Raw genomic sequence first — 15,897 nt, forward strand, 5'->3', positions numbered from 1 at the left:
CCACCTCAGCATCCCCTGTAGCTGAGACTACAGGCACATACCACTAATTTATTATTTATAAATTCATTATTTATAAATAATATGTTTGGGAGGATTTATTATTTATTTATTTATTTTTTGTAGAGACAAGGTTTTCCTTATGTTGCCCAGGCTGGTTTTGAACTCCTGGGTTCAAATGATTCTCTTGCCTTGGCCTCCCAAAGCGTTGGGATTACAGGTGTGATCCACTGTGCCTGGCCCATTCTCTATTAATACAAAAGTGAATACAAGGAATCTTTAAGTGTGAAGCCTTCCAGAAGCCGGTGGGGAAGGAAGACTAATATTTACTATCGCTGACCACGTACCACATCTTGCGCCATGCAATTTCACTGATGTTCTCATTTGCTTTTCCTAACAACATGTCAACATAGGGATTTTTACCCCACCTTAAGGAAGAGAAAAGACAGGCTGTGATTGCTTGTGCAGTCCTCTGGTAACACTGGTGCTGGATTGGAATTCAGATACTACAGTCTAAGGTCTTTGTTCTTTTAAAGAAGGCTGTTTCAGATAAAAGAAAAAAAACCCTAGATTTTAGAAAATTGAGAGTGAGCTAAATAAGTGATCTGGAGTTATAAAAAATAGCTGACAGGAATCTTGATAACCAAAGAAAGGAAAAATGAAGCAGAAATAAAATTGGGACCCTGTGGTTCAGTCTAGCAGGGGCGGGAAGGGGGCTTGCTGAGCTGAGGAGGGAGCTGGCTCCGCAAACTGGCCCCAAATAGAGGAAGGCCTTGTTTCTCCAAGAGCCCAAAATGGGGTAAAGGCAACAGCACGGTCTTTGAGTGGAGGCTGGAAAGAAGGGTGAAATTAAGAAGAATCCTAGCTCTACGGAGGGCCTGTCACTGGCCAAAAAGGGGCGTGGCACAGAGAACATCTGGAGGTTTGGGCTGCCGGCCTGTGCTGGGCTGTCTGAGTTACAGGACATGAGATGTGTGCTGGACTGGGAGTGGGAGAATTTCTGGGAAAGAAGAATGTGGGGAGAGCCTGGGCTCAAGTGCCTTTGAGTTAACAAATCCTTCCTTGTCCACTGAACGCTTTCAGGACAGTATAAAAAAGTTTAAAGGCGAACTTCACTAAGCAAGAGGGTGGGGGACCTGGCTGGGGACATTTTCCTTATGCTGGGGGAGAGGCTGCACCCTATGCTGTTAGGCAGGAAAAACCAGGTACGGCAGGCTAGAGGGGAGTCAAAACATCCCCTACACTCAACCCACACCTCCAGAGAACAGGCCTGCGCTCGACTGGTGGTGAGGGCCTCTCTTGGAATTCAGTTCTTGGCCAGAAATCCCTGCCTTAGACTGGGGAAGGTTTGAGGGAAGCTCAGCAAACCTGGCGGCTGCTCTTTGGGTTTGGCAAACTCGAGATTTTTCCAGCGCCTTGTGTTCAGCGAAACTGAAAACGTGTTTGGCTAGAAACCCTTCACTAATTTTTAAACCCCTGTGAGTTTTTTTTTTTTTCAACATAAATTTGATCCACATGTTTTTGATTTATTTATATTTAACTCATCAAATCGAATTAGGAGCCACAATGATGAATGGGAACAATGCTGATTTCCAAGAAGATTTTTGAGCTCTTTTTCTTAGAATTCAAACACATTCCACCCCCAGCCCCCCACAACTGTTAAAACTACCAGACTGAGCTGGGTTTGAAATTTAGAACCCAAATGTGAAATAAAGATCCATGCCTGGCAAAGACAGAGCACAGCAGGGGAATGTTCTTAGGGAGTCACAGAAAGAAGGTGGGCTCGGGATGGGGGAATAAGAGAGGAAGTGGGTCGGTTATTCTCCCTTAGGTGGTTTCAATACGCTAATCAAGCTTTGGAGGCTCCCAACAGAGGTCAATTCTCTTGGGAATGATTTTATCACTACCACCCAGGGAAAAGGGGTTCCTGCTCCAAAAATTGGGAACAGGGGGTTCCTTGTACCTATTTTTTTTCTTGTGTTCTCTGTAGTAGCCAATTCAAGCTGCTCTTCCGCTTCCCTTCTAACAGTTCCACCCCCTGCCACCCCTTCCTGGCTCTGGTGAAGGCCTCTCCATCTGGAAACATTTAACATGTACAACAATTTTAATCTTGTGCAAGAGAATCTTAGATGCACTACATGCCCATTAAGTTAAATTATAGGTGTACAGTGTTACTTTGCACAATTCTGTCTGGTCTGGGTTTGCACACACAACAAAGGCCATTACTGTCTTTCCCAATTACCCTTTCTACTATACCATCATTTTCCACAACTTCAATCTGAGGCCAGTAGTATTTCTCTGGGAAACTCTGGCCCCCAAGGTCCCCAAAGTTGCTGTCTTAGGTTTAAGACAAAGGCACCCTCTTCAGAGCGCCTTGAATCACTACTTGGTAGGTCCCTAAACACTGACCAAATACATTTCCTTGAATTTGGCTTCTCTCCCCTACAGACTCTGATCTAATTACATAGGCCTGGGTACAAGTACCAGCTTGCTACTTAATAACTGTGTAACTTCGGGGGTTATTTTACTCTCCTTGGTTCCAATTTCCCAATCTGTAAATTGGGTATAATAACTTTACTTACCTCACAGCGTTATTGTAAAGAGTAAATGAGATGTGTCCTGTAAAAACCTTCATTTGTTGCATGGAGATAGGGAGGTGTTGGTCGAGGGATACCAAGGTTCAGTTAGACAGGAGGAATAAGTTTTAGAGATCTACTGCATGGCATCATGACCACAGTTAATAATAATGTGTATTTTTTAATTATTAAGAGTAGATTTTAAAAGTTCTTACCACAAAAAAATGATAAGTATATGAAGTGATGAATATGTTAATTAGCTTAATTTAGTCATTCCATAATGTAAACATATATCAAAACGTTACACTATATCCCATCAATATACATAATTATTTATCAATTAAAAATAAACTTGGTAGGTTATCTCACCCGGACTAAGTAGTAAATAACAATTAGTTTTATTATTATTGAAACTGTCACACTTTATTCAACTCTAGAACTTTTCTAAGAGCATTTAAATTTTTGCAGAGGTTGACAGTTTCCTTCTAAATCCTCTCCTCTCCCATCAATGCTGAAGTGACCAACTCAGTGCCCTACAAACGAGTACCATTCAGCGAGGTGACACAAGCTTTCTCACCAACTGCCTGGGATTCTTACTCAGTTCTCAGGGAGTCTTCCATGCAGGCCCAAGTCTTAAGCCTACAGTCCCTTCCTGAGATCCGCAGTAGCAGAGAGATTGGAAGATCTAAAATCTAATGCATAGAGAGCACTCTGCTTCAAGCCAAGTGGAGCTGCTGCTTCTCATTTTATATAAAAAGTATATGTGAGAAAGGGAGGTGGAGAAGGAGGTTTTTACTTTGCTTTAAGGAGCAAAATCAAGACCTTTACGGATGCTTTTTGGAAAGTAGAAAGGTGAAGGCAACATTTAAGTTATCTGACAAACGCCTCTCTCGTAAGGGGGAAAATAGAAAAGTCTATGAGTCCAGTTATAAGCCCTGTGCTCAATGGCATTCAAAGAAAAGAGAGTTGAAGGTCCGACATTTATTGCTCTTCTCTGGTGAGAAGTAGTTTTAACGTTAATTCATGGATCCTGATGTTGGCCAGGAATTCACCAGCTTCTAGGGGGCACTTTGGACACCTAATGTAGTCATGGTCTTCATTATGCAGAATCGCTATGAGGACTCACGAGAGAACACTTGCAGAATCTTGAAAAATGGTAATTATTATTTCTACCGAGCTGACCTCACTTGAAATCCTGGGTGATACCAGGAAATGTGTGTATCTTCCACGCCCAACATTTACTAGACATTTCTCTTTCAGTGGCTTCTTAGTCCCTTTTATCTACATGTACTATGGATGCCAGCCCAGCTCTAAAAAACCCTCAGGAAACCACTCCCTGCTCACAACTCGGCCAAATTGGTGGGTCTAGGTGACCGTTTGTGCCCATAGAGGGTGAAGTGGACATACAATCAGAAGGGACAAACACACAGGCTGGGAAGTCACTTTGGTCTAATATAAAAGGTGAACTGGCCCAACCAGACTCCTCTCTAGAAATGTGGAATTGGGAGAATGAGAAACTGGGTTGATTGGTAGCAGAGCCATAAAGAATGTGGTTGGCCACATCAATGGCAGAACTCCATGTGAGGGCTGAGAACTTTCTGCTGTGGAGGCTTTGCAGGGCTGCCCTGATTTCAAAACCACTCTCCCATAAAGCCTGGCTGTTCAATCGTTCTGCTCATGGACACCATAAATATCTCTTCTAATATTATTACTATTGTTTTTTTTTGAGTCAGTGTCTCACTCTGTTGCCCAGGCTGGAGTGTCATAGCACAATTACGGCTCGCTGCAACTTTGAGCTCCTGGGCTCAAGCAATCCTCTTACTTCAGCCTTCTGAGTAGCTGGGACAGGCATGTGCCACCACATCCAACTAATTTTTTACTTTTTGTAGGAACGAGGGTCCTGCTACGTTGCCCATGCTGGTCTCAAGCGATCCTCCTGCCTCAGCCTCCCAAAGTGCTGGGATTACAGGTATGAGTGACCACACCCAGCTGGCCTTCTTGCAGTATTATTAAACATATCCTTTTTTTTTTTTTTTTTTGAGTTAGCTTGAGTAAGTTTCTGTTTCCTCTGACCAAAATAGTATTTGTTAAAACAGCACCTGCTCTTGGGAAGTACATGCAAATAGAGTTATGTCTAAATGTTCTGAGCATTTCCAGTCCAAGGAATTATTTTAATACTTAATTACAGGCAAGGTGCAGTGGCTCATGCCTGTAATCCCAGCACTTTGGGAGGCTGAGGCAAATGGATCACTTGAGCTCAGGAGTTCAAGACCAGCCTGGCCAATATGGTGAAACCCCATCTCCACTAAAAATACAAAAATTAGCCAGGCATGGTGGTGCGTACCTGTAATACCAGCTACTTGGGAGGCTGAGGCAGGAGAATCACTTGAATCTGGGAGGTGGAGGGTGCAGTGAGCCAATGTTGCACCACTGCACTCCAGCCTAGGCAACAGAGTGAGACTCCAACTCAAAAACAACAACAACAACAACAACAAAAAACAACAACAAAAAAAACAAGAAACAAAAAGCAAAAAAACTTAATTACACATTGTAGTATATGCTATTGGTTCCTGACTTCTGCCTTCCTGATTTCCTTCTACTGTAGAAATTGGGAGAGTTAAAGCTCTTGCTCTCTCAACCTCCCTTGCAGCTAGGTCATGTGACACAGTTCTGGCCAATGAGACGCAAGTGAATATCTGTTGGGACAGAGGCTGCCCCTCCTTTCCATCTTTGCATAGAAATGTGTCAGGCTTGGACCTGCCGCCACCACCTTGTAACCATGAAGGGAAAGTCAAAGAAATGCAGAGATGCTACAGCCCTGACACAATGGAGGTGCTGAACCAATGCCAGCAGCCATCAGATTTCAGCCTTCTTACTGTGTGAGAAAAATTTACCTTTAAACTATTAGGTTGTTGAAAAAGTAATTAAAAAATGGCAAAAACTGCAATTACTTTTGCACCAACCTAATACTACCAGTTAGACTTTTCCATAACTTGGAAGCAAAAAAATTTCTAAATGCTACATCCTGGAAGTCAACATAGAAATTGATACTGTTTCCTATATGTTAAGACATGTGACTTTTTTAAACCAAATACATGACCAACTTGTTTGTAAATTAACTTCTCTAAACATCAGCTGAATGACAGAAGCTCTCCAGGAAATTAGTCTAACGAGGGGAAAAGGTATACATGAATAACTATGATCAGGCTGAGTGCTCATGCCTATAATCTCAGCACTTCGGGAGGCTGAGACGGGTGGATCACTTGAGGTCAGGAGTTCAACAGTAGCCTAACCAACATGGAGAAACCCTGTCTCTACTGAAAATATAAAAATTAGCTGGGTATGGTGGTGCACACCTGTAGTCCCAGCTACTAGGGAGGCTGAGACAGGAGAATCACTTGAGCCCAGGAGACAGAAGTTGCAGTTAGCTGAGATCATGCCACTGCACTCTAGCCTGGGAGACAGAGTGAGACTCTGTCTCAAAATACAAAACAAAACAACTGTGACAGAAGGCAGACAGTGAAAGCACCCTAAGTGGAAGGTACTCTATGTATATCCCAAGTAGGGAGACACATTACTTCTGTTTGGGCAAGGAGGAGATCAGGGAAATCTCCATAAAAAAGCATCTAGGCTAAACTCTATAGAGAAAAAAAGAATTTGGATGTTTGGAGTTGGGGAGAAAGGGCATTCTTGGCAAAAGGAATAGTTTAAGCAAATATGGGAAACTGAAGGTCATGTAAGGGAAACAGCAAGTTCATTCTGGCTGGTGCAGAATAACAAAGATCAGAGAAGTCCAGACCAAATTATAATAAGCCTTGAACACCAAGTGAATGGGAGTCTGAGTTTTACTCTCCATGCCTAAGCTGCCATTGAAAGTTTCTGAGCAATTAGGAGTCAGTAGTTTTTAAGGAAAATTCACCTGATTGCAATATGTAGCATAGATTGGCAGACTTAGAAAATGTCAGGAGGAGGCCGTGCAGCCATCTGGGTAGGAGGTGATGAGGGTGTGAACCAGAAGAGTCAAAGTGAGGATGGAGGGGGAAAAAGACACAGACGCGAGAGATACAGTGGAAGTACATACAACACAAGTTGGCCACTGTCTGGATATGGGGTTCAGTGACAGGAGGAATAATGCTGAAAATGTTTTATTGTACAAAATAGAAACAAAAACCTCATGTGGTACCTCTGGAGCTGAAGACAGGAATGGTTTAATGTAGATGTTGGAGTCATGCACCTTCAGGTCATGGTCCCCAAGTCCCCTGGTCACTCCAATAGTTGCCATTACCCGGGCCTAGGAGTATAAGCAGAGAGTCATCAGAAACACGCACACAGTGAAAGCATCCTATCCCAGTGCAGCTGCCTGGCCTAGGAACAACCAAAGAATTTTTCAGTTCCTCCTGCCCGTCTTTCCAGGCCGCTTGCTGCTAACATATGTGGATAGCTCTTACCAAGAAAGGGCTCACCAAAATCACTTCTGTATTTGAGGAGTGTTTTTTCTACCCATTATCTTAAGCTTGACAGGTTGGTGCTGTTTCTTTTCAGCTGTCTTTTTTGGAGACTGGAAGGAAGGATGTCCAATAAACTAACTCCAATGCATGCATGATGTCTACAGCTATGGAAATCAGTTCATATCAAACTCAATAGGATCAATTCATCCATCCATCCATCCGTTCATCCATCCATCCATCCATCCATCCATCCACCCACCCACCCATCTTTCTGTTACATATCCACCATACAAGTATTTGCTCTACACCAGCTATGTCCTTAGTCCTGTGATAGGCACTAGTAAAATATGTAAAAAATGAGAAGTAGCTCTTGCCCTCCCAGAGTTCACCTATTATGTTTTATGGCTGGAAAAAGGAACTTAGCAACTCTATAACCTATCCTGCTAACATCTCCACAAATTCCCTCTGGGTGGAAAGGAACAAAATGTCACCAGTGCTGTGACATAGCCACACAGAGACCTCCGGGCTGAGACCTCATCCTAAACTGTTTTGTGAATGGTGTAAGGAAGCAACACTATTACACAAATGCCTACACAGTCAGCTTAAATATCTCCTGTTATGCTGAAGATTTGATTTACCCAAACATTTATTGGATGCCTACTATGTACTTACATCAGGTGGTGGGGGCACAAATATCTAAGGCCTCGTCCTTACTATAAAAAAACTTGGGGCCACGTGTGGTGGCTCACGCCTGTAATCCCAGCACTTTGGGAGGCTGAGGCAGGTGGATCACTTGAGGTCAGGAGTTTGAGACCAGCCTGGCCAATATGGTGAAACCCCATCTCTACGAAAAATACAAAATTTACCTGGGCATGGTGGTGGGCACCTGTAATCGCAGCCACACGGAGGCTAAGGCATGAGAATTGCTTAAACCTGGGAGGTGGAGGTTGCAGTGAATTGAGATCATGTCACTGCAGTCTAGCCTGGGTGACACAGCGAGACTCAGTTTCAAAAACAAACAAACAAACCAATAAAAACAAAAAGAAATTTGGTAAGGGATATAAGAGGGATATGTCTAATTAATAACACATAAAATATGGTTAAGTACCAAAAAACAAATAGACAATGGGTTATGCAAGTTTAGAGGAGGTAAAAATTCTACTGAGAAGGCTCCATGGAGGAGGTGGTACTTAGCACAGAAAGGTGGATTGCATTGAAACAAGCGACACGGAGGGATGGAGAGAAAGTCATCCTGGGTGGAAGAAAGCAGTGTCCTAACCCTTAATCATAAAAAATATATCCAATATAGTGTCATGGTTCAAAGACCTGAGCGTGAATCCTCACTCTATTACCTGGGTGATAAGAGTAATTACCTCCTTTGAGTGGGGATGAAGTAAATAAATGCTAAGAAACACTGCACTCTAATATATTGTCTTCATCTTCATCCTAGTCTGTCAACAGGGCTGTGAATTTTGAAGTTAGCCTTGGTTCACAAGGTAGGCAGAGCTCACATTAAGCAAGAAATGAAACCATGACACTTTTTTGAGGGCAAGGGTCACAGGGGATAGACATGAGACACAGCCGGACACAGTAGCTCACATGTGTAATCCCAGAACCTTGGGAGGCCAAGGCAGGAGGATCACTTGAGCCCAGGAGTTGGAGACCAGCCAGGGCAATGTGGCAAAACCCTGTGTCTACAAAAAATATAAAAATTAGCCAATGTAGTAGCATGCATCTGTAGTCCCAGCTACTCAGGAGGCTGAAGTGGGAGGATCACCTGAACCTGGAAGGTTGAGCCTGCAGTGAGCCGAGATTGTGCCACTGTACTCCAGCCTGATGACATGTCTCAAAAAAAAAAAAAAAAAAAAAAAAAAAAAAGTGATGCAAAGCAAAGTCTGGGGCTCTTTGCCCCTGCTGGGAGGCTGGACTGGCTCCCTTCTAGCCAAGAAGTGCTCAACTCTAAATGTGAAAAATTCTGAGTCCCTTGTGGCTCTCCTGTTCTCCCCCCAGAAATGGCAGCTTCTCTGTTGCTTTTCCAGTCAAAGAAATGTGATGTTTCTGCTAGTGACCGACCTTGTTTACAAAGTATCCAGGTGTTACCCACACCAGTCTTTAAAAGCATCTGAAGAAAGAAAATGAGAAGTAATGGCCACAGAAGTACTCTGAAACTTCTGGGTAGGTGTACTCAGAGAAGAAAGAGAAAATCCCGGTCCAGGATCTAGACGGAGCTCCAAGAACTCACAGAGTCCTCAGACAGGGGTGGTGTCTACCAATAAAAGCAAAATGGAGACATGGTGCCTTTTAAACAGGCCAACAGGTACACGGACAGAACTTGTCACCTGCCCATCACAAGACCATCAAGCTTAAATTACCTGAAATGCTTGAGGAACATGATGTTTTGGTGAATTGAACTTTACACTAAAATTAGAAAAGCCTTGCTCCTTCAAATCTTATTGCTGTAAACTTCTAAGAATACATCATTCTATTTTCCTGTTGTACTAAGGAAAGTATACTGAACATAACTAAACAGCTTATTTAATACTTATGCATTTATGTCAGGTACCAGGCTAGACAGGAACTAGAGATACAGGGATAACAGGATGTTCTCCTGACTTTACTGGAACTCACTGGATATTAAAGGGTAATACAGAGAATCTCTGCCCCACAAAGAAATGGAGCTGCAGGCATAGGTCATTAGGCTGAGTAATACTCATTAATGGTGCCCATTGTACCGAAAGGCACAAATATTTATATCAGAACAGTGCCTATTAGCCCTGACATGATTCTTAACCAGAGATGGTGATTTGAAGGGTGTTCATTTTCATGAATGGGGTGTGTTTGTTTAAAAATGATTCCTACATGGATCAGATATTTGTGTTTGGTATTCATCTTTCTGTTGAAATATATTTTTCCATTGAAATCACTGCTGGCCTACACTGAGCCCAAAACCTAATCATGTTTGTTTTTGTGCTCTTGCTCTGACACACACACAGACTCACTCACTCTCTCTCTCTCTCTGCCCACGGAAGGCATCTTTTGGTTTTCTTGTGAGTCATTTCTTCTTGATAAAAACTATCGAATGCTGGAAAAAATATCAGTTGAAGACTCTTCTCAATGTGACCACATTTTTCACTTGGAACGCTTTACACCGAGCTGAAATGTATTAGCGTTCCGAGGAAGAATGCAATGATTCAGATGTTTGTTCTTACTGGGAAATAGATTCCAAGCTTCTCTCCACTCCAGGATTTCAACCTCCTCCAGGCCTTTGCTCAGAGACCACTTTGAGCAAACCCTTTCTTTGGTTCAACAATGTGCTGTTCAGTGCTGGATTCTGACTGGAACCCTGGGAGCTCATGATGGTCTTTGTTACCTTACTCTGGGCTCTGGTTGCTGTGACCCTATAGTCTAATTACGGTGAAGCTTTGGACTCTCTTCCATGGCTTAAGTGGCGAACAGACTTGCAAAGGCTGAACTTCCATGGTGGAGTCTGAGACCGCGCGAAGCAGATAGAAAGCCACGGCGCCACACCCGCGGCTGCCCCTCGCTTGGCTGCGTGATCTGCCTGAGCTGTTTTAACCGCGTGGTCCCAGCTGCCTCGTCTGCCAGATGGATATAACACAGCCAGCTTGACCTGCCTCCTTGCTTGTTGTCAGATATAAATGAGATGATGTGTGTGAAAGTAGTCATGTTTAAACACTGTAAAAAGTTATTCAAATGGATTGGGAAGGGGGACGTTATTTTCACAAAATTGGCTTAAGTCCATTGTGCTCACTGCCCACCTCCCACCCCCACCACTCCTTGGACCCTGAAGACGGGAGGCCTGAAGGATGATGGATGGGATATGCTTTCAAGCTGTCAAGGCTATAAAATCACAAGCTGCTGAGTGGAACACACGGACTGCCACGGGCTATGTGGAGCCTCGCGGGCTATGTGGAGCGAAGGTGGGACAGAGCCCTGTCCTCTCCACCCAGGGGAAGCACAGGTGCCTACCTTCTTGCCTTCTCCATATATAAGGGGGAACTTCAAGTCCTCATCCTCAATGGTTTTGTATGCCCTGTAGGGGGATAAACAACATTTTAAAAAAGGTTTGCACTCAATTAGTGACCTGCTGCCCTGACACCGACTGCTAGGGATTTCATTTTCCCTGAGACCCCAACCACTCACCACACTGACTACCTCTTTCTTTATAGGGAGTTGTTCTCCCTACAGAATTGTGCGTGTGTCTTTTACCAAACCAGAAAATACCGTCTTCATATGCTTGAAGAGGGAGGAAATAAGTTGGCATATGCATAATTAGCAAAAAGGGGAGATGGGTTTCTGGCCTTAGGGTCTGTGTAATAATGAAGTGACCCAGCGACAGTATTCTCATCATGAATCCAAAACTGTGAGACACAGCGGCGCTCAGAGATGAATGGAGCGTGAACCGGCTTCAAGAGCCAGCTCTCACCTTCAGGGGTTGTTTATACCAAAACAGCCTTGTACTGCCATGGCTGGGGAAGAAATCTTTAGAGCCTGGTTGTTCTCTATATAATATGCAAGGTTGGTAAAACATTCTTTGTTTCACAATAGCTTTTAAACAGCCACTCAATACACAGAAAGAACCTTCAGTTTATGCCTCAATGGTTTATTCCAGATAGGGTCCTCCAGATGCCACGGCCTACACAACGGAGGTGGGTAAGATGAAAGGGACAGAGCTGATGAAGACCATGTCTTGCAATTTTGCTTATAACCAAGTTAAAAAACAAACAAGTGAACAAACAATTATTAGCCCAGTTACAGCTGTTTATCACCTTGAGCATGTAGCTTGATCTTTTTCAGTCTCAGTTTCCTCATCTGTACAATGAGGCTAATACACAGAATACAAAGAGCTCAGTGCAGAACCTGCACTTAGTAAGAGCCCACTTAGTGGCAGTTCTTACTAATACTTAGTAGATAATTAACACTTGGCATACCAGTTCCCCTTTCTGCAAAATGGGGATAGCACTGTTCATTACTTCAAATATGTTATTTAAAAGACTAAGTAAAAGATGGCGTAGGTTCTGCTGAGTTAGGTGCTATAAGTAGATGCTTTTCTACAATAACGTCTCCTGAGTGCATTAAAAATCCTGATTTATTAAATGGCCTGCCATTCCTGGATATACCTAGGCTGCCTGGGAGTGAATCTGAAATCAAATTTATGGAAGCTCTTGAGGTACAAAAGAAGGTAACTAAATTTCAAAAGCATGGAACCCCAAAGTTAAAGCAGGTCCATCCTCAGGAAGTTACTTGGATAAGGTGTCCTTCCCCTGAGGTGGAGAATCAGTGAGGTTTTGGCACCAGATGCGCCTGAGCTGGAGTTCGGCATTGACTTTGGTACAGTCCTGTGCAAGTGGATGTGCTCTCAGGCCCTCAGGATCCTCGTTAATCAATTAGGGCAAAATCTGGGGCTCATTTGTGAGATTATGGCAAAGACTAAAATGGGGAAATGAATGTAGAGAGCTTAGGAGGTACTTAGCGCTGTGCCTGGCACAACAAATGCTGCTGCTGCTGAGTGAGCCCAGAGGTATTCTAGGAATTGAATTTTAAAACAAGGAAATATACTGTTTCCTTCCCCCAAATCTACCAAATTAACACAAAGTGCAAATAACCACTTTGATGTTTTTATATACTCACATGAGCTATTTTAAACACTGTGGTATATGAGTTTTGGGGGGAACAAATAAAGCTATTATTAGAAGAATGAGGATTTTTAAAACTTTCCAGGTGATTCCAATGTGCAGCCAAGGTTGAGATCCACTACTGTAGACCAAGCATCAACTAGCTAACATTCAAAATGATTCATCAATTAGCCCCTTATCAGCCTGACCTTTAAGACCACAGACTCTGTGGCTCAAGGGAGAGGAGGAAAATGGCCCAAGAAAGGCCTTGAGATGAGCATGAACAGGGACTGGGGATCCCATGTGGAGTGGGACATGTGGACAGTGAAGAGACAGGCCTGCACAGAGAGGGGGCAGCAGTGGAGACCAGATGTAGAAAGGGGCTGGGCCTCAAGATCCAGGCACAGGAGGAGCCTGGATCTGGTGTAGAAGAGTTGGGTCTATGGCTAGACAGTCACAGGAATTAAACAGAGGCAGAAGGCTGCAGCTCTAGAACCAATGACTGGGTATTACCTACAGCTTAATAGAGACAGGCGAAGAGCACTCTTAACAGGCTTAGAAAAGTAGTAAGAAAACTGCTCTATCACAAGCCAGGTCATTGATTTCTCACATGGCAGAGTGTTGCAGGAGCACGAAGTCCATGTCTCACAACTCTGAAAGACACACACTTAGAGTTGTTACCCACAGGACCAAACCAACTACAAATTTTAATATTATATGTTAGCTTCTGTTTATCTTCAGGAACAGCAAAACATTATAAATAGAAACAATGGTGGAAAAGGAAGGTTTATTCTGCCCTGCCAGTGTTGGTTTTCAATCAACTATGAGCACTCCCTCTCCCCCAGCAACTAAAGACAAGGGGGAAGAACACCAATGAGGAGGAAAAGTACAACCCCCTTTCCCCCTCCATCTTTCGGAATCCTAAGCGCAGATCATCATATAAAGTTAAGTGGACTTCCAACCATAGTTACAAAGCCTTGAGTAATAAAGTATAAAACATAGTACTCAAGAGTTAAAACTGGCAACTTGATTAGAGTCTGTATAAATTAATAATAGCTAATAGTAATCACAGCAGCTATGATTTACTGAGCATCTTCTACATGCCAGACACCAGGCTCTGTGCTGACTTATAGTATTTAAAATCTCTCAATGGCCTTGCAATGTCCTGTCTTAGAGGAGAGAACTGAGCCCAGAGAGGTTCAGTTACTCCTCCCAGATCAAAAAGGTGGAGTGGCCTTAAAACTGGACTTGGACTTTTCCAGAAAACATGACAAAGAAATGTGATATCAGGACTTAGCTTTGGGAATTTCTCATTGTAGTCCAAGAGTCTGAAAGAAGACCATTATTGTCCATTTTCTTTGGGTGACCAGCTGATATCTGATGAAGAAAAGAAGGTTTTTGGCAAAAGAGGAAGGGGAATTTTCTGTGTGAGTAGCAAAAGAACAAAAGGGGATCATGTTTGTACAAAAACAGTGGCTACTACAGTACTGGGTCTACAGGGAAGAAGAGAGGAAAGTCAGCAGAAGTGATGGTCCATGCTCTTTTTCTTTCTTTCTTTTTTTTTTTTTGAGACGGAGTCTCGCTCTGTTGACCAGGCTGGAGTGCAATGGTACAATCTCGGCTTACTGTAACTTCTGCCTCCCAGGTCCAAGCGATTCTCCTGCCTTAGCCTCCCAAGTAGCTGGGATTACAGGCAAGCACCACCACGCCCGGCTAATTTTTGTATTTTTGTAGCGATGGGGTTTCACCATGTTGACCAGGCTGGTCCTGAACTCCTGACCTCAGGTGATCTGCCCATCTCGGCCTCCCAAAATACTGGGATTGATCCATGTTCTTAGACCTGCAGCTGCTTTTCTGGCCATCTCACCAGAAATGAGTGACCACAGAGTCAACCAAGCCCTCTCCCACAGAGAACAGACCTTCCTCAGACTGCTCTCAGTTTAAGGAGGGCCATCCAAGTTCTGGCCCACTTGGAAGGCCTGTCTGTTTTATATTCTAGTCCATGTCAAGGCTATCGGCCTGAATTTATGCTTCCAGCTTGTCCTTGGCTTCCTTCTTTCTCATTTGGGGGAAGATAGGAGAGTGAAGCTTGAGAGCTCCAAGACATGGAGGTACTTTGAATTTGAGATGAAAAGAGTGTGCCCAGTCATAGAACCAATTCTTCCACACCAGATCCTAAGATTTTTGAAATCCTAATTAAATTTTTAAGAACTAGCCCCCCAAACAAATCACTCACTAGTTTTACAGTAATACGACTGACCAGAGATTATATTATTTGTTACAATATAGCAATACTGAAAGGCTTAGGAAAGATTTTCTAGACAAACTCTTATTAATATTTTGGGCCAATTCCTTAGTGAGTATTTATGAGGCCCACTGAATCATTTTTTTAGATGAGAAAAAAAAAAAAATGCAAGGCTTAAAAGGGTTGCTAAATTCTTGGCTTTCCCTAACTGAGAGGCATTATTCTCAGAAGTTTCCATTAAATTCTTTTTTAAAGTAATAGTTTCCTTTGTAACGTTGATTGTGCAAAGCTGTAAAAACAAGCCACTGTTGGTTTGGACCTACTGGAAGGAGCAGTTCAGCATTAAGACTGAAATGCCACCAAGTCAGCTGTACCCCAAGTATAGGAATCCCTTCTACAATACACTTAACCTTGGTTCCTGGCCTCTCCTGAATGGACTGTCACAGATGTCACTGTCCTAGGAGTTTAACGGGACTTAATGTCAGCCCATTCCATTGGAGAACAGCTCTGGGAAATTCTTTCTTAAACTGACCCAAACCCACTGGCCCATCTGGAAAAACATGAAATAAATCCAGACTATTTTCTGCTTGAGAGCTCTTCAATTGTTTAAAGAGAGCTATCTCAAGGTTTCCTTTTCCTTAGTTCTTTCAGCTGTTCTTCACAGGACCTGGGGGATCCTAACCACTGTAGTCCCCATGCATCCAACAAACATTAACTGAGCACTGAATACTGGTATGGTAGTGGCCCCTAGGGTCTTTCTGGTTTGCCAGCATCCTCAACAAACGGTACCTGTAACTGAAAACACTTAAGATGTGGTCCAAATAAAAAAAAAATTAGTACTTTTTTTGATTTGCACCTTGCATTTTTTAAAATTAATGAAGCTATTTCCATTATGTGTATTTTTTTTAGGGTTACATATGGAGACTCTGAATGAAAACAAATGAAAAACCCTAGTCCACAAGAAAAAAGACCTGAGAATGTTTTTTTGGCTCATG

At 43.0% G+C, this 15,897-nt stretch overlaps 1 protein-coding gene across 2 annotated transcripts in view; it reads right to left on the reverse strand.

Annotated features, from left to right (window-relative positions):
• Positions 1-15,897, reverse strand: part of PPM1H (protein phosphatase, Mg2+/Mn2+ dependent 1H) — a 289,566-nt gene that overhangs the window by 38,856 nt on the left and 234,813 nt on the right. For both annotated transcript variants that reach the window (XM_005571430.4, XM_074007331.1), the window contains exons 7-8: positions 11,012-11,075; positions 6,757-6,864 (exon numbers count right to left, since the gene is read on the reverse strand). In XM_005571430.4, coding sequence (XP_005571487.1) covers positions 6,757-6,864; positions 11,012-11,075 — 172 coding nt within the window. The remainder of the gene's footprint in view (positions 1-6,756; positions 6,865-11,011; positions 11,076-15,897) is intronic.

Source organism: Macaca fascicularis, chromosome 11 (assembly GCF_037993035.2).
Source record: "Macaca fascicularis isolate 582-1 chromosome 11, T2T-MFA8v1.1".
NCBI classification, from domain to species: Eukaryota; Metazoa; Chordata; class Mammalia; order Primates; family Cercopithecidae; genus Macaca; species Macaca fascicularis.